Source organism: Punica granatum, chromosome 6, assembly GCF_007655135.1.
Source record: "Punica granatum isolate Tunisia-2019 chromosome 6, ASM765513v2, whole genome shotgun sequence".
Classification (NCBI taxonomy): domain Eukaryota; kingdom Viridiplantae; phylum Streptophyta; class Magnoliopsida; order Myrtales; family Lythraceae; genus Punica; species Punica granatum.
Window position 1 is genome coordinate 4365052 of NC_045132.1, and position 22854 is coordinate 4387905.

The 22854-nt window shown below is 37.5% G+C and overlaps 3 protein-coding genes across 9 annotated transcripts; 1 reads left to right on the top strand and 2 right to left on the bottom strand.

The window, feature by feature from the left end:
• Positions 1-391: 391 nt before the first annotated feature.
• LOC116211465 (pre-rRNA-processing protein esf1) lies at positions 392-5182 on the bottom strand. The gene is made up of 6 exons (XM_031545857.1): positions 4433-5182; positions 4050-4124; positions 3368-3588; positions 2657-2819; positions 1617-2461; positions 392-1019 (listed from the first exon to the last, which is right to left on the bottom strand). Exons 1-6 carry the CDS (start codon positions 4994-4996, stop codon positions 668-670), a joined length of 2220 nt encoding a protein of 739 aa, XP_031401717.1. The 5' UTR covers positions 4997-5182; the 3' UTR covers positions 392-667.
• Positions 5183-6115: 933 nt separating this feature from the next.
• LOC116212371 (methyltransferase-like protein 23) lies at positions 6116-9435 on the bottom strand. Of its 5 annotated transcripts, XM_031546942.1 has the most exons (10): positions 9171-9435; positions 8995-9072; positions 8792-8855; positions 8454-8621; positions 8254-8358; positions 7619-7705; positions 7298-7348; positions 6992-7085; positions 6799-6883; positions 6116-6705 (listed from the first exon to the last, which is right to left on the bottom strand). In XM_031546942.1, the coding sequence occupies exons 4-10, from the start codon at positions 8610-8612 to the stop codon at positions 6498-6500; spliced, it is 789 nt and encodes a 262-aa protein (XP_031402802.1). In that variant the 5' UTR covers positions 8613-8621; positions 8792-8855; positions 8995-9072; positions 9171-9435; the 3' UTR covers positions 6116-6497. The 5 variants fall into 5 exon arrangements, with proteins under 5 accessions (XP_031402802.1, XP_031402803.1, XP_031402800.1 ...); XM_031546943.1 differs by lacking the exon at positions 8792-8855 and having other exon boundaries at positions 9032-9072; XM_031546940.1 differs by lacking the exon at positions 8792-8855.
• Positions 9436-18173: 8738 nt separating this feature from the next.
• LOC116212528 lies at positions 18174-21958 on the top strand. Of its 3 annotated transcripts, none has more exons than XM_031547188.1 (5): positions 18174-18518; positions 19166-19284; positions 19693-19750; positions 19876-19953; positions 21087-21384. In XM_031547188.1, the coding sequence occupies exons 1-5, from the start codon at positions 18284-18286 to the stop codon at positions 21137-21139; spliced, it is 543 nt and encodes a 180-aa protein (XP_031403048.1). In that variant the 5' UTR covers positions 18174-18283; the 3' UTR covers positions 21140-21384. The 3 variants fall into 3 exon arrangements, with proteins under 3 accessions (XP_031403048.1, XP_031403049.1, XP_031403047.1); XM_031547189.1 differs by having other exon boundaries at positions 18175-18518; positions 21140-21188; XM_031547187.1 differs by lacking the exon at positions 21087-21384 and adding an exon at positions 21391-21958 and having other exon boundaries at positions 18176-18518.
• Positions 21959-22854: the final 896 nt, after the last annotated feature.

Genomic DNA, 22854 nt, shown 5'->3' on the forward strand with positions numbered 1-22854 from the left:
TTTGGTCCTTAAGTCAGCCCTGAAGAGACTCTAGGCAATGGCAACAATTCCCGAACATCGGGAGTGGTGCCCGACCCCTGCGTCGGGTCGTTCATGGCACTTAAGCCCTTCCATCTACGCCTAAGTGATTATTTTTTCGACGCTTTTAGCTATTTACAGATTCTTTTTCGGTTTTTGATCTTCCGAGTCTTCATCAGCTGCTACATCGTAGTTATGACGAAATATTCTCATTCCATTTAGTACACTGAAAGTAACACAGAAATATGCATTTTTACTTCAAATGCTCCTAGAGATGCATCAGGTTCTGGGCAACAACGGCCTTAATTTCGATGCAATGGTGATTGTAACAAATCAATCACCCGTTGTATTATAATCGATGAGGCAACAAATCTGATTAAAATAGAGGGGACCTCGATATTTTTCACATAACAGAAAAGAATGGTGAGAGGAAAGGAAGTTCAGTCATGAGCAACATAATCTCAAACAAAATCCGACTTTATTGATGATATCTTTCTCTTCTCTACAGTTTCCTCCCGTCTAAGATAAGCTGTTTGAACCAAAATACCAGAGCCACCAATACCAAAACTGTGATATCTTACGCATTTCACAATTATGGAAGAACTCGAGCAAATCGACAACAAATTCTCTCAAAACTTCTTTTGTTTAATTAATCTTTGTTCTTCTTCTTCTTCGTCTTTAGTGATTGCATGCTTGGTAGCTCATGTTTCTCCTCCACAATCTTCTCACGAACCTCATCTCTGAGACGCATTTTCCCATCCTTCTTCGGCAACTGAACCTGCTTTGATTTCATCTTCAGTGACCTCACCAAGGAGGACAGTTCTATTTTTTCCTTCCTAGAGGGCTGCGGATAGGATCTCGCCATCTCATCCTTGTTCACCTCCAGGCTGCCAGATGGCAGGTCTGCATCGTTTGCTGGTTTGTCAGACTCTCCGTTCACAGTTTCCTGCCTGTCACCCTTCTTATGGTTCAGGGCTACCTGCCGAAGATGAGTAGCACTCCTGCAACAACAGAGCAGACATTTGAGCTACCGCTAATGCAATAGGACGGAATGCAAAACCAGTTTGAGGCAAGAGTTAATGGTTTTGCAGGTCCGACAGGGGGTCTCATGGGTTGAACTGCTTATTTCAATAGTCTTTAAGAAAAAATAAAAGATGTATATTAAGATATTGATCATCAGATAATAAGTCGAAAAATCATACGCTGCTTACATACTCAGTTTTTTCCATTGCACGGTAGTTAACGCATTTAATGAATTCCCAAAAAGTGTTCTCCAGAACAAAAGAAGCATGGTTGTCAATATCCTTGCCAAACATCTCATTTTCAAAAATTTTGCCCCAATAGAGGAAAACCTCAAGCTCATGACTGCATCCTTCCAGAGCCTCCATTACACAAAAATGTAACCCGAGTGTACACCCAGGTCATGTTTGGTGCAAAGGAATGCAATAGCAGGAGAACACTAATCATGCAAGTCCATTTCTCTTCCTCCCATGTCCTTGTATAAAACACACCGACAGAAAGATACCATCTTTTGAGCAAATATAGCTCCCTTGATATGCATAAGATATGAACGAACCAGTGTGGCAAAGAGTCCATACCTTTTGTACTGAGGATCTGTTGGGTCCAGAGCAAAGAGCGGCGAAGTGAAGACAGCAGAAAACCGAGGATCATTATAATCAACAGTTGGTATTTTAGCAATAACCTCTTCCAGACCTTCTTTTCCTTTCTTCCCCTTATCCTTTTTACGTTTAATATTATATCCCCTAAGACCATTATCTCCTCCGGTTTCATCAGCAACTAGCAACTCAAGCTCAGCTCTGGTCGCTTCTGCTTCCCCGTCTTGCAGTACCTTCTCTGCTTTCTTTCCCTTATTTCGACCAGCCTTCCTACTCCTCTTAGCAGGAGGCTCTTCGATGAAGAAGTCTCCCATTTCTTCTGCTCCTTCCAATTCACTATCACTGTAATCTTCATCATCTGACGAGTCCTTGGATTTATTCTTCTTCATCATCTTCTTCTTCTCGCGTCTCTTCCTGAGATTTGCCTCAAAGACGCTCTCTGATTTCTGTTCTTTCTTCTCTAAAATCCGCTTGCTCAAATCTTCCAACCCAGAATTGAAAGTTATCTCCAAATCTTGCTTGTCTTCATCTTCATGATTGCCATCGGAATCCCCATCCCCTTGAAGTAAAGCAAGGTACTTCTCTCGCTTCTTATCCTTCTTATCAGACTGATCCTCCGTGGGATTCTCATTTTCGTCGTCTTCATCGGATCCACTCTCATCGGAAGCCAAGAACTCCTTCAGCTCCAAATCAGCCAGCTGATCAGCATTTAGCTTGCGCTTTAAGGTCTTCACACGATCTGGTTCATCTTCATCCCATGTTAGATCCATCTTACTCAGCTGTAAAGCTCGTGTTTGGAAATCCAAACCATCATACTTTTCAGGTGCCTGGGCAACAACAAAAAAGAACGTTTGAATATATCATACCAAATGCTAAACTTCTAATAGCTTCTATCAAGAAAAGCGTTCCATCAAGTAAATGCTTTCTAGAGAGCCATCTCTCCTGTTACTAGAGGACGTGCTGTGGACAGACCCTTGTCCTCGATTTGACTGACAGCAACTATTTTCTTATTTCTGCAGTACCTTTGTCGCAACATCACGAGGGGGGTCCTTAAATTCCATTGAATCAGGAATAAATCTCAAATCAAGAACATTTGATGATCTCTCGAACTCAGCTCCATCACAAGCATTATAGAGGTAATCCGCTGTAGCCGTCGAATCACATTCCACCACAGCAAAATAATACCTATCCAAAAAAATAGAGACGAAGATTAGTAGTCGACATTGAAGAACTTGATCAAAGGCGAATCAGAGAAAAAAAGATAGCACCACGTGAAATGTAAACAATAGATATCAGAAAATTTTAGGAAAGAAACAAGAAAGTTCACTCTGAAAAGTTCAAAATGGACGCTGCGCATTTTATGCAATACTCTCGCAGCATATATTTCTATAAAAAGTTTATGGAGGAAGAAGGACAACTGTCAAACAAGTTATCAAATCTATAAATGGAGCATGACCGGATGAACAGAACTCTAATTACAAGCGTCCGTCAATCCAGTTTCCCAAAATGAGGAGTAAGACCATCAGCAACAAATTTTTCATCCTTCCCTTGGTATGGAGACCAACAAAGAATGCAGAATGATTGTTTAATAAAAGAAAATAAAATGCGGTTCTGTTAATCTTAGAAGCGAAATTTTGATCAAATAATGGTAACATGGAAAATGGTCATGTATGAGCTTACTAGTAATGCATGGCAAGAAGAAATTAAGAAATATTAATGCAAAGACAAATCACCTCAGCCTACTTCTCTCATAAGCACGCAACTTCTCATCGTCAATTTCATCTTCGTCATTTTCATCATCTTTATCAACTTCATCATCGAAAAGGCCAACTGGTCCATGAATTTCTTCCTCTTTCATACGTTGCAGTCCAAACTCAGATGGATAGACAGCAACCGATAAAATTTGTCCTTCTTTGGGTAGAAATGAACTCAAAAGGACATACAGATCAACAGCCTGCACAGCAGAAAAAACATTAAAGTAACTGCAAAAGTACAATAAACTGGAGATGGCATCGATCTTACTGGCTTCAATAACATGAAAGAACAGGGGAAAACTGACTTTCAGTTGGCGAAGCATTCCAATTTGCTATACTTACAGAGTAAAAACCGCGTGAACATCATATACAGTTACCAAAGGTTCTAAAAGCTTTTTCCTCTCTCTATTTCAGGAAATATGACCTCAGCAAAAAAGATACATAAAGTATGCAGGGTCATCACCATATTTCTTCTCTGAAGAAATCAGCTAAGATGTGGTTCTAAAGATAAATGGCAGAAAATTCCCTCAATATTGAATAGTTTCACCAGAATGTAGTTGCTAAGCCTCTTCCAAATGCTACCATATCATATATATTTATAGACTCGATGAATGCATTAACCGAGTGGACACAGGAGAAACAAACATGAAACTTTAAGCACCTTCACATGGCTCCAATCCATATTGACAACTGCTAGCCTGCGGGTCTCTTTCTCAATGCAGGGTATGCTCTCCTCCTGTTCCGCAGAACACGAAAGAGTAATCAGTTCGAGCAAGGTCCATATACAATCCAAGAACAATCCAAAATATGAAATCAATCAAGATATGCTACCTTAAGACTTAAACTCAAATCGATAGATTTCATTGCAAAGGTAGTTATCGCAGGTTCTAAGGGCCACGCACGAACTTATAAGCACATTCTCATCCAAAGACAATCGAACAAACATACTGATCCAGTACTGATAAAAGTTCACTGCTCTTCCAGTAAACATAAACGGGAAAAAAACATCATTGATCATTCCTAATTAGGATGCAAGATAAATACCAGCTGTTCAGCTTCTTCTTCCTCATCAGCATCTCCTACGTCTTCTTCATCAGTGTCCGTGGTCGACTCCGACTCAGCACTCACCGCCTCATCCTCAGACTCAGACTCACACTCCTCCGACTCCAACTCCCCAGAGTCAGAGCTCAGCTCGGCTCTCTTCGCAACATCAGTACTCGGTTCCAATTCCTCGCTACCGCTCTCCTCCTCCTCCTCTTCCTCCTGCTCCTCCTCCTCCTTAGTTTCCTCCTTTCTCTCTTTATCTTCATCCATCCGGTAGTAATGCCGCAGAGAATTCTGCGAATTCTGCTTCTTAGGCTTGCCCCGCTTGTCTATCGGAGCTGCGGAGGACGAGAACCTCTTGTCGGAGAACAAGCTGTCGAAACGAGAGTCGATCGTGACCTTAGCTTTGTGCTTCGGAACTCTCTGGAAACGAGGGTCCCAGTGCACCGCCGCGAACCTCGAGTCAGTGATGGTATTCCCGCCGTCACCATTGTTGACGGCGGTGTCACTCTCCGTCTTTGGTTTGTCCCCGTTCTTGTTCTTGTTCTTCTTCTTCGAGCCCATTGCTGAAGCAGACGCAACTGAGATGGGAGCGACTGAGGGAATCAGATGAGGATTGGAGTGTTTGGATTCAGATTGTTCTTCGGATTAGGGTTTTTCAATGTCTAAACTGTAAGCTGAACGCTTCGGATTAGGGTTTTACAGTAGGGAGAAGATGAGACTTACGAGAGAGAGAGAGAGAGAGAGAGAGAGAGAGAGAGAGAGAGAGAGAATGACAATGAATAACATGTTTTTCCAAAATGCTCCTTATAGTTTTATATGTTCACAAAATCACCCCTGAAGCTTATGATCTATCTCAATATGATTATATGGACCTCATTTTTCTTAATGTCGCCGCGACGGGAGAAATATGATCCCTTAGCCGGATCTTTCCTTAATTCCATGGAGTCGTTGGACCTACTCGGGATCGTCCATTATTCAGGGTGCAAGGATGATACGACTAAGAGATCATATCACTTCTTCCATAATAAACGAAGACGTCACGAGATTTAGGAATTCAATTTATTAGCATTTTTTTTGAAACTTTCTTTTTAATGGTTTACTATCAAAGTGGTTCCCAAAAATCACTTCTAAGTGTTCTTTGAAATATACTTTCCTTAGTTACATATGCTCTTCCGCCAAAATTGACTTTTTGAGAGTTTCTCGAGACATAATTAGTTTAATTACACACTCTTTATCCGATTTATCAAAAAGTACATACTCTTCAACCAAAATTGACAGTTTAAAGTTGATTGGTGAATAAAACCAAACAATCAGCGCTATAGGTTAATGGATGATAGATGTAAGAGGAGGCGGCATCACGTCGAAGTATCATGTCGAAATACTAATCCTGTGTAAAAATATTAAGAATAGTTTTTTTAAAATTAAAAATAGGCTTTCCATTGTCCAATAACAAACTCTGTCAAATAAATAACCCTACTTGATTTATTAACCTAATCGACATCTGATAAGCCTAAATTCTGCCTTTTTTTATTTTAGGATTAGTAAATTCTGCCAAATTGCTAAACTAGTGTTTAAGTTGGGACAGGTAATATAAGGACCGTTGTGAGATCAAACCCAAATTACGGGGGGCAAAGTGAATTAAACAATCCATCAATATGATTCATCCAAAACCCATCAATAAGAAGATAAAGGGATCATCTGTTCAACTTCAACATGAACGAAAAACGACCATCTGCAGTTTCATTATCAACAGAAAGGATCATTTGTAGTTTGGTGCAGTTCGCGCTTCCGATTGTTATCAATGACAATCGTTTGCCAAAGTCTCAGTTTTTTCCTTTAATTTCAGGGGCTTCAGATTACAGAAGACCCGGGATCCAATTCAAGATCAAACATAAGTGCCAATTTACACAAAATTCACCTTTCAAAATTCCCGAAGGAAAACCCGATAACCTCTTTTGTTTGTCCCAAGAGGATTTTTACCGGGTAAATCCTGTCATTATGAGCTCTCCCGTTATAGTAACAGGTTCGCATCCATCAAAGCACTTCCTTTCTCGACTAGCTTTCATTTTGGGCTGACCTTATCAGTTGCTTCATCCAGGTAATTCCCGTCCATTACAATCTCGGCCAACTGAATATTGCCGCTGATCCCCGATGCCTTGTTTGGAGGCAAGATAGAGAAGCCATCAAAGAGTTTTGCACACTTCAGACCCCATTTCACCATCAAGAACTCGATGAGATGGTGCCCGCTGAATATGATGAAAATCTTAGAACTGGAATATAATAATAAAAAAACAATAAATAGATAAATGCAGAAGAGTTCCAACATGCAGTAATCAAGTGAATGATTGATCGACAATCGGTACCTGCGATTATGGTAAGTTGTTATAAAGACCGAGCTGGGGGAGTTCTGGAGAAGGAAGGACACAGTAGCAAAGAGATCGTCGAAGGCTTATATTCCAAAAAGATATAGGAACAGAACGAGAAACAATATTAACAAAGATGAACTTTAGACAAATGATTCAGAAAAGACGAGAAAAATCCGACTATGAAGCCTACCACTGGCATCATACAAGACATCTGCCCCAATTATGATCTGTGGACATAAACTGAATATGGGTTCATCCCAAACTCCCCATGTTAGACCAATAACCTGAAAAAGAAACCAAATTCTAGAAAATTAATCATCGAAAAGCTTAAGAAAAGGATTTGAGTGAAAAAAATCCGAGTTAAATCTCCTACTGTGTCCCTGAGCAATTGGACAGAAAAAACAGAATAAGATCATGAACCGCAGCTAACCTGCAGATAGCAAATGTAAAACGTGATATATATGTGCATGCACATGCTGCCCCTGTGTCTGCATACCTTACAGTTCAAGTCATTTAGTTCGCACACTCTTCTCATGTTCTCAAGCACCTGCAAGTAGAAAACAAGATAGCAAGACAGGATAAGACCATGAAATCAGCCATGAACTTTCTAAATTGACGAAAACATCTTCCATGGTATAGCTACAACTATAACAGCAAACTACCGGTACATTTCGTACACCTTTCTTTTTTTTTGCTGAGTAATTTCATACACCTTTCGGGTTTTCATTAAAGACCCCCTTAAGTTTTGAATTTTAGAGCTAAATCGGACAGTTGAGTAGGCTAATTTTCACCAAAGAGCATAAACAGAGAGCAATACCTCGTATCTGCCGGCATCATCTGTGAGCGTAACATCTGATCCCAATTTCGCAGCAACCAAGCCTGGCAAAGACGTTCCTGCTCCGAGCTGCATCCAATAATTGAATCAATACGAACATTAGCTTTCTTTTTTTTCTTTCCACTCCGTGGAAAATATTGAAAGGTATGAGCCACATGGAGCAACATACATGTAAAATCCTCGGAATTTATGATAGAATTCCTCACACCCTCGTAATTCTTGTCAAACCGTTCTCGGTTTGCCCCAGTCAATTCACTAGATTGTATATATCTCACCCCATGAACATTACTTTTACCGAGAGATTATCCTTGATCAGTTATCCGTCTATTAAATTAAGCCAATCGTGTATCGTAAAACATGACAACCTGGGCTAACCAGAAGAATATACTGACCCATCACCCGATATCAAAGGGTTGATCTTTATGGCTGCTGCAGCATTGTATCTAGCCATGATATATATCCACAAATATAACATGTAAACAAACAAGGATTGAAACATTCATAGAATTTATTGTTCCAGATTAGTTCGTGTGATCCCGAAGAATACATCGAAAAATGAGCTTTCCTGCAAAAATCCAACCCAACAATCGAGCTTCTTTTTTGTTGGAAATTTGTACCTCGACGACGGTCATTCCAGAAAATCGCGACCTCTGTTGCCAGACGTACTCGGCGAGGACAACACTGCAGGGCCACACAAAGAGTCCGTACTCCTCCTTCATGTTCTGAAGGAAGGAAAGGACCGCATGAGGAAGAGTGAAGGACAGATGAGGTTTGACAACTTGAAGTTTGAGAATGTGAAGAATCAAGGGGTCGGGACCTCGATGATCGAGATGGAGAAAGCCGGGTCATTCAGGTCTTCGCCGAAGAAGTGCCGCGATACCGTTGTCATGGTGGGCTGACCGGCCGGTTGGTCACTGCTACCATCGCGTACTCCGCCACCACCGTCCATGGAACACTGGTGGCATTCAATTTGCATATGCTATACCTACAGAGCAAAAACGCGTGAACATCATATACAGTACCAAAGCTTCTAAAAGCATTTTTCTCTTGATACATAAGTATAGAGGATACTTGGAACATCCCTCTCGATTCTTATGACAAATAACGATCTTTATCTGGAGGTAACAATGCTGACAATCATCACCATAACATTACCTATTTCTTCTTCGAAGATATCCACTAGGATGTGGTCTTAAAGATAAGTGGCAGACAACTCCCTCTACATTGGATAATTTCACCAGAAACATACTTGCTAAGGCACCATTCCAAATGCTACCATATCATATATATATTTCACGGACTCCATGAATGCATTAACCGAGTGGACACAGGACAAACAATTATCAAACTTTAAGCACCTTCGCATGCCTCCAATCCATTTCGACAACAGCTAACCTGTGGGGGTCTCTCTCTCTTTCGATCCAGGGTATGCTGTCCTGTTCCGCAGAGCACGAGAAAGCAATCAGAGCGAGCAAGTCCATGCACAATTAAAGAACGAATCCAAAAAATTTCTAAATCAATCAAAAGATGCTACCTTTAAGATGCAATATTGGAGACTACAACTCAGATTTCCACAAATTATCAATAATTGGAAAAAAAAAAAAATTATCGCAATGATCGATCACTGGAAAGACGATTGTCGTTCTCCGTCTTTGGTTTGTCCCTGTTCTTGTCCTTGTTCTTCGAGCCCATTGCTGAAGCAGACGCAACTGAGATTGGAGAGACCGAGGGAATCAGATGAGGTTTGGATTGGAGTGTTTGGGTTCAGTCAGAATTCTTCGTCGTCTAAACTGAATCCTTCCGATTAGGGTTTTACCGTTGAAAGATGAGACAGGTTTTCCACAGTGCTCCTTATAGTTTTGTATTTTCACAACATCACCCCTGAAGTTTATGATCTGTCTCAATATGATTATGGACCACATATATTTACATAACTACTGAAAACGGCCCCACACTTCGTTGCTGGGCCCATTTTGTGCATTTTATTAAATTTAAAAATAAAATATTAATAATAAAATTTAAATTTAAAATTTATATCCTAGTGTATGCTATTGTATATTTTAGTTCTCTTAAATCATGAAACGGTGTGCTGCTAAATATTTAAACCGAATGTCTAATGAGCTAATATTTAACATGATTGATTGATATGCAATTTTTGAATTACATATAAATTTCCTTTTTAGAAAACTACTCAAACATGTCGAACATTAGGTAAAATTTAAGGGTCTATTTGGCAACAAAGAAATTTTCAACTTAACTCCCTAAACGACAAAATATGAGGTCGAACGGTAAAATCCTAGGACCCACCAACGGGAAAGCTGAGAACTTGACTTGTCTTACTCTAATTTCTACAAAGGGAAAACTGTCGGCAAGAACAATGGTGGGGATCCTCATCCATGCGTGTTGGAGAGAAGAGTAGCGGCAGACGACGACGAAGCTCTTTTGCTACTGCACAATTGTGACCCCATTGTCCTTCGTGTGAGGCCTAGAAGACAGCGACATCAGCAACTTCAACGGTCCTTCGACGTCTGCAATTTGCAATTAGGTAAACTCTCTGTTCGCTGAAGCTGCAACTATTGGGTTCGCTGAAGCTGCCGAAATTGGTTTGAAATTCCATGTAATCGGCCCACCTGGAATGATAGCGAACACATGTTGAAGGAAATCATTGTCGGAATGGCGCAATTTTACTTGCAATTTCATGGATATGTAGTCCTTATTTGCTTGCAATTTCACCTTGCTTGATTAGGACAGAAGAATCGGGAGATAGGACTTGCAATAATAGGGCAAAGGCCCCCCCTTTTGTCAGTAGAGATTCCCCGAAATTGCGACTTTCGCAACTTGCCCTTCAGAGATTCCCTCCTTTGGAATATTTCGCGGGTCCTTCCCCTACCCTGTTCACCTGCACGGGAGGCTTTAAGAACCCCATCGGCACAGCTCGGGAACGCCATTTGCATTTCAAGTAATTTCTTCTTTCCTCTCGACAACAATTTTATGTCTGTTGCATAATTTTCCGAATTGTCTTTCACTGGTTGGTCACTGAGAGTATATGTTCTGTTCTTGTTTCGGTGAATGTCAGTGTGATACTGGTTTGGTTGTTCCGTGAAATGCGAATTTGAAAGGGATTGTGCTATTTCTGTGGTGTAAGCTGTTGTTCTGCTTTCAATTTTGTTGAGTAATATGCTTCTGTCTTGGTGTTGGTTACTGCTAGTGTCCCACTGTGTGGTCAATGAATGAGCTTTCCCTGATATTTCGCACATGTTAGAGTATTTTGCTACTCTATTTCAGTATCTTTTCCCATGCTGTCATTCTCTTAATCTGCATTTTGTTGCATTGTCTGGGTTAATCTAAGCAGCCAAGGGGGAACCTAAGTACGAATTACCCTGTTTTATGAGTAATTGAATTAAGATGTACTGCAAGTTGTTTCTGTTGAGATAATCTTATTGTCTAGCTATTCTGTGTGGAAGTTGTGGTCCAAAAAAGTGCACAGACCATGGCTCCAAAGGGCTAGCATGTACTGGAATGGAGTGATGAGATGGAGCTGGCCTTCATTAATATAATGCTTGAGAAGTTCAAAGTGACCCAGACGACTTCCTGGAAGAGACCTCATTGGGAAGAGATGACGAAGGAAATAGAAAAGCAATTTCCTGAAGTGCAACTTTGCTGGACTAAGCTAAGGGACAAGTGTGCTAGGTTGAAAGGGACGTACAGGCAGTTCACTAAGCTAAGGAACCACACTGGAGTGAGATGGGATGCAGACATGAACACCATCAAGGCCAGCCCCGATGTCTGGGATATGTTCATCAAGCTACACGCTTTATATATGTTATTGTCTTCTGCGCGTGAAGCTGATTTCCTAATAATATGAGTTATGAATTGCTAACAATTACTTCTATGTAAAATGCCGATTATAACTTCAATTTACTAGATATTTGCATGTCCTTTGTTCATACATTCGCTTTCTATAGTTCCTTCCTATCTATTGAACTGTTCTCGTAACATTTTCCTTATCTCAACGTGCAGAAGAACAGGGCATTCAAGGTATTCCGGACCAAAGGTTGCAAGCACTACATCCTACTGAATGAGCTTTTCAGTTCTTCGTGTGCTAACGGTGCTCTTCGCATCTCCTCGACCAATCCACCGACAACTTCATCTGAGGAACGACGGTTGCATGCGGCATTCATATCAGCATCGAGGGGAAAGCAGAAACAGTATGTCAACATCGGGGAGGGCTCCGACGAGAGTGACGACCTCGTCAATGTTCAAGAGCTAATTATATCAGAGTCCCGACGTCGAGTGCCTAAAGGAGCTTCATCGGAAAGGTCCATAATGCAAGAGTGCATGGAATTGTTCAGGGATAGCTTCAACAAGAATGCTCCCGAAACCCCATCGCCGTCAAAGAGAAGCAAGTCCGTTTCTAGCCCTGAGAAGCCAGAGAAGGATAGCGTCAACGAAGCCACGTTAGAGTTGAAAAAATTGAAGGAGAAGGTCCCGCGTCGCTTTTATGTGAAAGCCGCCATGGCGCTGGCAAATAAGGAAATAAGGAAGGTTTTCATGTTCTTAGATGAGGATGAGCGAATTGAATGGCTACAGGACCTTGCTGACTCCTGAATCAGCGCGCAGAGTATATGGGTTTACGTTTAGTTGAACATTTTCCGCTAATTGCTTTTACTTTACTTTGTTATGACATTTGTTTTCCTGATATGTTTGTTTCGTGTGTTAGGAATATTTTCAGTTGAATATATTTTATGTGTGCTTTGACTGTTTAGTGTGGTTATGAAGTGTCATTTTTTACTGTTAACGTACTGTCGATGATATTCTTTCAACAGTTATAGGCGTACAGTGCAATACAATATGCCAAGGAATAGCAATTATGCACGGGATCACAGTTCCTCTAACGACGACGAGATCCTAATTAGGAAGCGGTGGTTCTTCTTATTGATGGTACGACTTATGGAGGCCGAACGAGTGTTTCAAAGGAACATCCCGTGCAGAACTTCAGCACTCCAGGGAAGACAATACACGCTTGAAGTTTTAGGGAATGACGTTAGATGCTTCGAGTCGTTTAGAATGGAACCGCATGTGTTTAGAAATTTCTGTGACACACTTCGGCTGCGCTGTGGTATCACTGAAAATAGGAATGGTATCATTGTGGAAGAGATGGTAGGAATGTTCTTATTGGTTATTTCACATAGTTAACGCTATGCAATTGTGGCGGAAAGGTATCGACATTCAAAGGAAACGGTGTCACGAGCAGTCATAAAAATTCTCCGAGGAATACTAGCCTTATCACCCGAGTATATTCGACCGAGGAACGTCGCTGTGCAACCGGAAATTGAAAGGGAACCACGGTGGCGTTATCCTAGTGTATGCTATTGTATATTTTAGTTCTCTTAAATCATGAAACGGTGTGCTGCTAAATATTTAAACCGAATGTCTAATGAGCTAATATTTAACATGATTGATTGATATGCAATTTTTGAATTACATATAAATTTCCATTTTAGAAAACTACTCAGACATGTCGAACATTAGGTAAAATTTAAATTTTTCTACCAACCTTGTTGTCAACCAATAATAATACAATTGATTGCTTATGCTTTATCAGTTGACATAGATAATACATCTTTTAACCCGCCATCCCTACAAGCTCTAAAAATATCATTATTACCTAATTGCATTAATTGTTAAAAAGTTTAAACAAAAAAATAAAAAGAAAGACTGAATAATTTGAATGAAAATGCAAGAAACGAACCTAGGACCACAAATTGAAGGGAAGAGCAGCTTTCCATCAAGCTAAAACTATTGTTTTCTGCACAAAAAAAAAATCTTCCAAAATAATTAACAGGAATATTTTATACTGGAGGGGAAAAAAAACATATATATCCATATGGGAACGGAAGCCACACACCATGTGGTACCTACAGACCTATTTTGATTGTTTTATATGATTTTGAAGAAAAAATATATTTATCCTAATTTGTATATCTAATACTTTTAATATCTAATTTCTTCTAATTTTTCTAAATAACTATTGGGGAAAATTTATTTCTTAGAAATAAGTGGTCCAGCCATAACGATGGAATTGTTTGACGTAATACGTTGACTGGATTTACCTTGTACCTGATTACGTGGTACCTTAGCCGGGTTGAATTTGAAAATACTATAAAAAAGGAGAAATTTTAAAATTTTTGAAAGTTATAGAAAATGTAAAATATTTTTAAAAAAGTACTTTTTTGTAATAAGTGGTCCAACTATAACGAATGGATTGTTTGCGTAACACGTCGACTGAATTACGTGGTACCTTATATGGATCGGATTTGAAAATATTAAAAAAAGAGAAAATTTAAAAAAAAATTGGAAATTATAAAAAATGTGAAAAATAAATATTAAAAAAAGAGAGAGAAGGTGAGTGGTAAAAAGGACCCCACTCTTTCCCTTAATCCGACGGACCAGTATTATACTTATAAAATAAAATTACGTTGAAAAAAATGCATGTAACCCAATTTGTGTATTTAGTGCTTTTAAAGGAATTTCTTCTAATTTTTCTAAATAAATTTTGCGGAACAAGTATTTTTTGAAAATAAGTGGTCGAGATATAATGATGATATTGTTTGGTGCATCACTTCAACTCGATTACATGGTACCTTAGTCGGATCGGATTTGAAAATACAAAAACAAGAGAAATTTTTTAAAAATATATAAAAAAAAGTTTTAAAAAATGTAAAATATTTTTAAAAAGCAATTTTTGAAAAAAAGTGGTCCAACTATAACCATTGGATTGCTTGACATAATACGTCGACCAAATTACGCAGAATCTTAGTCAGGTCGAATTTGAAAATATTTTTTAAAAAAAGGAGGAAATTTAAAAAAAATGAGAATTTAAAAAACATTAAAAAGAGAGAGAGAGAGGAGGCGTATGGGGAAAAGGACCCCACTCGCCACCTCGTTGGAACGATTGAACTTAACCATAATTGAATTATAGCATAATGCCATCACGATAAAAAAAAAATTCTACGATCTTGTTCCCTTAGCCGGACTTTCTCTTAACTCTCAAAGTCGCTGAAACTTGAATTTACATGGAATCCTCCCCTTACCGCTTATATAAAACCCAAGTTATGGAACTAGACAAATGGGGCCAGCACATATGGTTGTGTAATCAATAAAATTACTGCTATCGATCTATAAAAATGATTTTTATATTTATTACCGTGCAACATTTTGGTAGATTAATATTATATATTTTATTGGGAATTTAATATTTTCATCCAAGTTTCTCAACTAATATATTTTTCTAGAAATTTAATATTTTCGTGCAAGTGCCTCGACCAAAATGTAGATAACCTCATAGATTTATTATATTAGTCTTTTCATCTTCCATGATTGCAATCAATTTCGGTTTCATGAAGCGACGTGGCAATATAATATTGTGACACTTGTGACATGACTATTAGCAATCAGATGAAGGGTCACGCAAGGAGAAACCTCATTCATCCTACGTAGTACTTCCCGATGCTTTAACCAGGCTTTTAATATTTTACATAAATTTATATGGTATCTCTTTATAGCCCACTCTTCCATAACCCGCGATCCAAACAAGCTATTGTGTTAATACGGAGTTAACATGTGATCCGGTTGAGAGATAAATGATTTCCTCCATGTTATATAAAGAGAAATATATTGAGCTTTAGGAATTTGGTCGATTGTCCATGAATTTGCTTTTTTGAAATATTGTTTTAAAAAATTTACCTTTCAAAGTGATTTTCAAAAGTTGCTATCAAGAGTTTTTAAATCCATAATTTATTTAGTCAATAACAAAGCCAAAATTGACAATTTGAGGATGTTACTGGCGAATGAAACTTGAGAATCGGCAAATAAATAATCTTTTTTAATGAAAAATAAGTAATCAGTTATAGATGGTAGATGGAAGAGGAGACATTACCATTATGGAAACAATAATCTTTTGAAATATAGTTTGTTCATTGTCTGATAAGCCTAAAGTATGCCAAATCAATAACTCAACCGATAAGCCTAAATTCTTCCAAATTGTACCCTCCAAAAAAAGACAACCATCAATTTTCTTTTTGATGAATGGACAATCCATCAGGGTGTGTTTGTTTTCGGAATAATATTCAACTCAATTCAACTCAACTCCACTTATCTTCAATTCAACATCACAATCATTACTTTTTTTTATTTTTTAAATATTTTTAATCATTCAATTCAATTTTTAATATTAAATTCTCTCAACTATTCATTACTTTTTCACAATTCAACAACACAATCATTACTTAATCATTATTTTCTCTCAATTATTTATTACTTTTTCACACTTTTTCTCATAATTCAACAATACAATCATTACAAACCAATTAAAACTAAAATTCAACTCAACTCAACTCTCAATACAAACACACTATCAATTTTTCAGCCGTCAATTTTTCCGTAAATTGCTGATATGGCATATCATGTGATTAATTTTTAAGACAAAAATTAGTAAAAATAAAAATAATAAATCGAATGAAAAAATATATATGTGACTATTACCTCTAAAAAAAAACCTGCAACCAATCCTAACCTTTGCTACGGGTACACATTTACTGGGGTGGTGGTTGTCGATGAGGTCACCACCTTAAGATTTGGGTGAGATTGTCATGAGCTTACTGTCAACTTCTGAATTCTTCAGTGACCCTTCGTAAGATATGATTGTTAATGAGGCCAAAACCTAAGGAATTTGGCAAGATTGATAGGTCTGTCAATCTTGCCCAAATTTCGAGGTCGTCGCCTTGCTAGTGGCTACCAAACCTAGGGATGAGGTCCTAGCGACTTCTGGATTTGCTAGCAATCTCATCTCGTGGGTGGTGGCAGACATTGAGGCCACCATTCTCGATAAACACCCACCTCCGACCATTGATGATAACAGGTTTAGTTACTTATTTTTAATTATCTTTTTATTATTACTAATTTTTTAAGAGAAATCCATGAGTTTAGTACAACTGTATAATGAAATAAAATTATTACTAATTTTTTTAAAATAAATTACGCAGTGTATCACCTCAGTGTTTTGTTGAAAAAGTTGACGGTCAATTGAGAATATATAGGTACGAAGAAAATATAAAATATTGTATGATTTTACATAAAATTTTGAGATTTTGATCAAAATAGACTTATTTTGTAAATCCATTCCTATATTAGACTCCTTCATAAAATAATTCCCAAACTAGATTTCAGGTGATTTTACATGTTTTTTTTTAAAAAAGGTAAATTACACCAAAAATTTTGAATTTTCACTTTTATCTCAGTTTTGATAGTACTTTTTATTTTTGACATAAAAAACACAAGTTTTTGTTTTCGTTTCAAATATAGCACACTATTTTCCCTCCGTCACTTATGAGGATGATAGTACCTTCAAATGGACCACAATTGGCCAATGAAAAAGTGGCACATGTAATATTATCTTTTGAAAAATAAAAAATGGAGTCTATTTTTTTTAATTTTACGAACTTGTCACAACTGTCTCTTTTTCGAGCCCCTCTTTCATGTAACTAACTCTCCCCCATCTCTCTCCTTGTCTCCTCTAAACATCTGCCACCAACACTTTCACCATCACTTTCTCTTTTTTCTCTTTTCAGCGTCCACCTTTGGCTCCCCCTCCCAGCATATACGCCAGATCAGAGGGTCTCACGAACAACGAGAGAAGCTACGTGGTGAGAGTTGTTAATCCCCTCAGCCACTGATATAAAATAAATAATTATCCGATTCATGATGAATTTCGTTGAATTTTAATATTTAGAATAATGATTGTTGATGATTGTAAGCTGAAATTTGAAAAACATAAATGCTCGACTATGTCGAAAGTGTGACAAATTTCGAACCCTTTGAGGATGGCTGCCATGGCAGCCCACTTTTCCGTCCCAAGAGCAAAGAGCTCTTTGGAGTTTATGATTGATCTTCTTAGGCTAATGATGTCTGATCCAAAGCTGTTCCTCTTTTTATCCTTCCTCATCACCGGTCACGATAGGGGTTCTCTGCGCTTTCTCGAAGGAAAAAGTTATGGTTGATGGGAATAATTTCCACCCGAAAAAAACTCCTAACCTATTGAGCTTCCTCACTAATAGATTTATCTGTGTTTAGAATTTGAATATCTAAAATCCGAAAACTAGAACTCCCATAATCGCTAATATCATAATCAAGATGTGGTGCACGGAGGAAACAAAGGGGAAAGAAAGAAGAGAGAGTTGCATAAGGCCTCCTATAGAGGGAGATAGTTGGAGCAAGTTGCAAAATTAAGAATAATAAGAGTTCATTCTTTTATTTTTAATGGATAATATTACATGTGTCATTCTATTGGTCAATCGGAGTCCATTTGATGGTACTACATTCACATAAGTAATTAAATGAAAAATGTGATGGAAGGCAAATAGTAAATTATATTTGAAAGAAAATAGAAATTTATGTTTTTATACTTAAGTTAAATTAAAATTTAATTCCGTTTCCAAATACAACCTTAAATTTTGCTTTTTTGTATAAAAAAACAGGTAATCCTTTCTCTCCTTCTTGAGTTTTCCCGAAGCTCTCCACCTTGCTCTCTTCCTCTCTCTCACTCTTCTGTGTCGTCTGCAGCTGAGCTCTATCGGTTTGGGCGCTTTCATGGCCTTCGCCCACAGCTTACTGGTGGTTCCGGTGGAGACATCCCCATCATTCCTCCATTCCAGAAACCCTTTCTCCTCTCAATCTTACCCTTCTCCTTCTCCTTTCGGTTCTCCATTTCACCTGTCTTTCCCCTGCTGTTCTTCTTCTTCTTCCTCCTCCTCCTCCTCCTTTCCCTGGGTAAAGCCGCTCTCTCCCCTCCCCAGACGAGGCTCGAGCCGAATCGGCCCCCAAGGTAGTCACTTTATCCTCCACATTGTTAATCAACCCAGTTGAATATATACATATACATGTATTTGTGTGTATAGATAAATATTGTTCCCTTGTAGCTATTGGCTGAGTATCCCTTTATAGCGAAATCGACCGAATTGATGTCAATTGAGTTTCGAATATACTGAAGCATAGATTCGAACATGTTTCTGTTATAAATTTCGCTGCATCCATCTTCTTCTCTGTTAGTGATGCTGTAAATTAGGGGTAGACTGTCACCAGCTTGTTCCGTGAGTCTCTTGCGGTGCGAAGATATTCGTATTGATGTCAAAGGATCAGCTCGAGCATTAATGACGATTTTCCAAGATGGCACCGGGAGTTTGAATTAGGGCAGTTGAATTAGAGAACTGAATCTGTTAGCTTTTAGGGGCAATAGTAAGAAATTTGTTACTGGAAACCTGTTGGCACGAAGGTTTCAACTCAACTTTGTTGAAGAAAGAGCATATATCTAATTGTCAATAGTATTCCGTGCAATTGTGCTGATGGTCGATTCAAACAAATACGTGTTGCATTAGTCACAGCTTGAGTGCTCGATTTACTGTAACCTGGTTAATTCCTCTTTTTCGTAAGTTGTTCTGATATACTCGATGATCTTGATCCAACTGATTACAGCAAAAGCTACACCCCAGGAATCAGAAGTTAATTTAGCCGCAGAAGCCTTCAGCAATTTCAAGCACCTGCTTCTGCCAATAACTGATCAAAATCCTTACCTTTCTGAAGGAACAAGACAGGTCATTGCTCTTATAGACATCTAAATGTCTCTTTTTGGAGTTGAATTGATTCAGATGTTTTGGTCTTTAAAGTTTACTTAATGAAGGTGTGGACATGTTTAGGAATTTAGTAACTCTTTTACTTTGATGGCCATGTAAGTTTAGTTCAGTTGTTGATCACTAGATTTTTGGAAGTAGTATGGAAAGTATAAATTTTCATTCGGTTTGAATCTATGCCTGTAAACAAGTTTAGTCTAACCTCAAAAATTGTAGCTGTCCTTTTGGTTGTAAGAGGACATATAATTTCTTTTGTTTTTCTTTTCATCATCCCAATGGTGAAACATGATATATTTTTGGGCTGCCTTTTTCAGTGTTTGCTTCGTCTGGTTATGATTGCAAGCTTTTCACTACTTACCTTAATTTAAACAGGCTGTAGCTACCACAGCTGCTTTGGCAAAGAAGTATGGAGCTGATATCACAGTAGTCGGTGAGTGCATTTGCTTCTTAGACCACTATCTGAAATGCAGAAGTGCTCTTTCTTTTATGGAGAAACCTATCCAAATTATTATTGAAGAATCTTGGCCTCTCTTCCTTCTTTGGGGGGATTTGCAGTTATTGATGAGAGGCAGAAAGAATCATTGCCTGAGCATGAGAACCAACTTTCTAGCGTCCGATGGCATCTCTCAGAAGGTAATTCTGATATCCCGTCTTCCTTTATCTGAAATGAAGATGTGGATTCTTATTTGTCACTTCGACAGTCCTCTTCATGTATGGGCTGAAATAGCAATAAATGCCCAAATTGCATGATTTTATTGAATGGTTGACATGATATATGGACACTAGTTTTTTTACTCATGTGATGAACGGGTTATTGTTTAGAGTAGTTATTTTTAGATGGATTTTTAAAAATTGACATAATAATTGAAATTTTCATTAAAGTAAGTATATATATATTCTTAAATTGAAAGCATTCAAATATTAGTGCATACAATAACAAAGTCAGAATAATTGGAAATGAATTATAATGCCAAAGATGAAGAAAATGATATTACTAAAAAAAAAAACATTTTATTGAATAAAAAATTGTAATAGATGACCTTCATGTATTTTGTAAAAAAAGAAGTGCAAATCATCTATTTTAATAATTTTTAAATAGATTTATCCATTACTATTTCAAAAGTGTTTAATACTTAAATATACTTATTAGAAATTTCTTTTAGTTACTAATTATGTCGAAAAGTTTTTTTATAGATATTTATTTTAAGAAATTGTATTTTTTTATAGATAAATCTTGAGATTTACATTTACATCAATAATGTGCTCGTATAATAAAATTATTGATTATTAAGTGATTTATATGCATTTACTAATTTAGTCCTAATTGCATATACATTTATAATTATTTATTTATTTATTTAGATATTTACTTTTATGACCTTATACAATATATAAAATTATTTTTCTAATCCTATTATTATGGGGATACAACTTTATATATATATATATATATATATATATGTATGTATATAGATGGAAACTCAAATTAGGGGACCGATACTGAAATTTTAGAAGGACCACAAAAAACTATAGCGTGTTACTTGTTCATGCATCATTTTTCGAATCAAACAATATATTTGATTAGCATAGGAGGAGGTACCTAGTAAACATGACGGGAAGAAGACTGGAAAATACCAACATTACTAATTACTAAAATAGTAAGGGCTGAGACTCGGGTTAGACAAATATGCCCATTTTTTGCAGACGATTGGTTAGGATTTTTACAAGGATGCTCCTCTGATGAACGATTTCAACTTTTCACTCAGGCTGCATTCAGGGTGGTCTGTGTGCTCTCATGTCATTTTTGTTCACACTGTAGGGAGGACATAAAGGTCTTTCTCAAATTCTTTGGGCACCTTTGGTACGAAGGAAAAGAAACATGACGGAAAGGAACCAACGAACTATGAGCAGTTAGCGAGTCCCGTCTATGTTTCATTCGTGCTAAAGGCAACGAGAAAATTCCCTAAAGAAGAGATTGGAAGATATGGACATAGAATGATTGTTTGTTTCCTTATTAAATTTCTCCATTCATGGTGAGCTTTCGGTAACGGCGGGCACCGAACTTTACAGGTGGGTTCCAGGATTACAAGCTTCTGGAACGGCTCGGAGAAGGAAAAAAACCGACGGCGATAATCGGGGAGGTTGCGGATGATCTGAACTTGGACTTGGTGGTTCTGAGCATGGAGGCGATCCATTCCAAGCACGTCGATGCGAACCTGCTAGCAGAGTTCATTCCATGTCCTGTCATACTCTTACCTTTGTAAAAAAGAGAACAGAATATTCTGGGCAATGGCTGCTGCGCTTTTTGATGGGCTGTAATCATCAATTTCCTCAAATGCTCAATCTTCCGGTTGGCTTTTGAGTGGGAGTTGGTCTCTCCACTTTGGCCCCTTCCTTGAGAAGAATGTACGACTTTTTTTTTTTAGTCTTTTATCTTTGTGCCTTTTTAACCCTTTTTTGGGCATATTCCCTTCCTTGGGCACTCTTGATGTGGATTGAACCCTTTTCCGAGTCTCTGTTTTTTCTTTGCGGACCATGAGAAGACCGACTTGACATCGCGGTAGCGCCTTGTAGAAAGGTCGGATTGTAATTTGGTGTTTGATAAAACTTAAAAATGTCATGCTAAATCTTATAAAAATTGTCTTAAATTAGATATATGTATATATATTGTATATTTCATTTTGGCATGGCATGTGTTATGACTTTTACAAAATTTAAGGGCATCAAAAACCAATCAAAAACCTTAAAAACAAGTGCTTGATTTATTTACGAATTTAAGGTATTAATTTTATTTCAACATAGAAAGTGATGAAATGATTAGGCAAAAGCAGTTGGGAAATTAATACGACATATATTGATTTGTCTAATACTAATGCAATATCAAGTTCCTCTCTCCTCTATGGTCATACTAGCATACGAGAACTGTTTTTAATTTTTTTTATATATATATATATATATAGTAATTCGTTTTAATTTTAATAACAAATGTTAAATTAATTATTCGGAAACATCTTTATCTTGTTCGAAAACCCACGGTTATAATTAACAATTTTGGGTTCATTCCTTTAACTATTAGTACCTTGCCTATGCCTCAACCTTTTCTATCTTCTCATCACAATTAACATTTGAACCATTTATTTATTTATTTATGTTGATAAACACAAGAGGCTTGAATCCCATGTAATTCAGATTCAGAGGAAATAAAAGCAAAGTCCTAAGCCAATTGAAACACTAATTAGAAACGGGCACATTAGATTCAAAATAATTAAATTATTATTACTAAGTTTTTTTAAAATAAAAGGTAAAGAAGAAAAGTAAAAACCTATCATTGTTACGATGGAAGAAGTAAACTGCATGATTTCCCTTTAACATTTTTCGATGAATAAGATTTCCCTGTAACTTGATCAACCATCAGATTTGTCCCATCGAGTTCATGCAACATCATTATTTAGCATAATTTTATCATATATCTATTGGTGAATCTCATAGAAAGTGTATCACTACGAATCTGATGACAAGAAATCCATGAAAAAT

Bases quoted from the DNA above. Each gene is read 5' to 3' on its own strand.
- LOC116212371 (XM_031546943.1), bottom strand. From the start codon at position 8,612: ATGCAAATTGAATGCCACCAGTGTTCCATGGACGGTGGTGGCGGAGTA. The intron at 8,359-8,453 runs GTCCCGACCCCT...TCCTTCCTTCAG, and splicing joins TCTCCATCTCGATCATCGAG to AACATGAAGGAGGAGTACGG. The intron at 6,884-6,991 runs GTAGGCTTCATA...TTGGAATATAAG, and splicing joins TGTCTTGTATGATGCCAGTG to CCTTCGACGATCTCTTTGCT.
- LOC116211465 (XM_031545857.1), bottom strand. From the start codon at position 4,996: ATGGGCTCGAAGAAGAAGAACAAGAACAAGAACGGGGACAAACCAAAG. The intron at 4,125-4,432 runs GTATTTATCTTG...TCTGCGGAACAG, and splicing joins AAGAAGAAGCTGAACAGCTG to GAGGAGAGCATACCCTGCAT. The intron at 2,820-3,367 runs GTGATTTGTCTT...TTTTTTGGATAG, and splicing joins TATGAGAGAAGTAGGCTGAG to GTATTATTTTGCTGTGGTGG.
- LOC116212528 (XM_031547187.1), top strand. From the start codon at position 18,284: ATGGCCTTCGCCCACAGCTTACTGGTGGTTCCGGTGGAGACATCCCCA. The intron at 19,285-19,692 runs GTCATTGCTCTT...TAATTTAAACAG, and splicing joins TTTCTGAAGGAACAAGACAG to GCTGTAGCTACCACAGCTGC. The intron at 19,751-19,875 runs GTGAGTGCATTT...GGGGATTTGCAG, and splicing joins AGCTGATATCACAGTAGTCG to TTATTGATGAGAGGCAGAAA.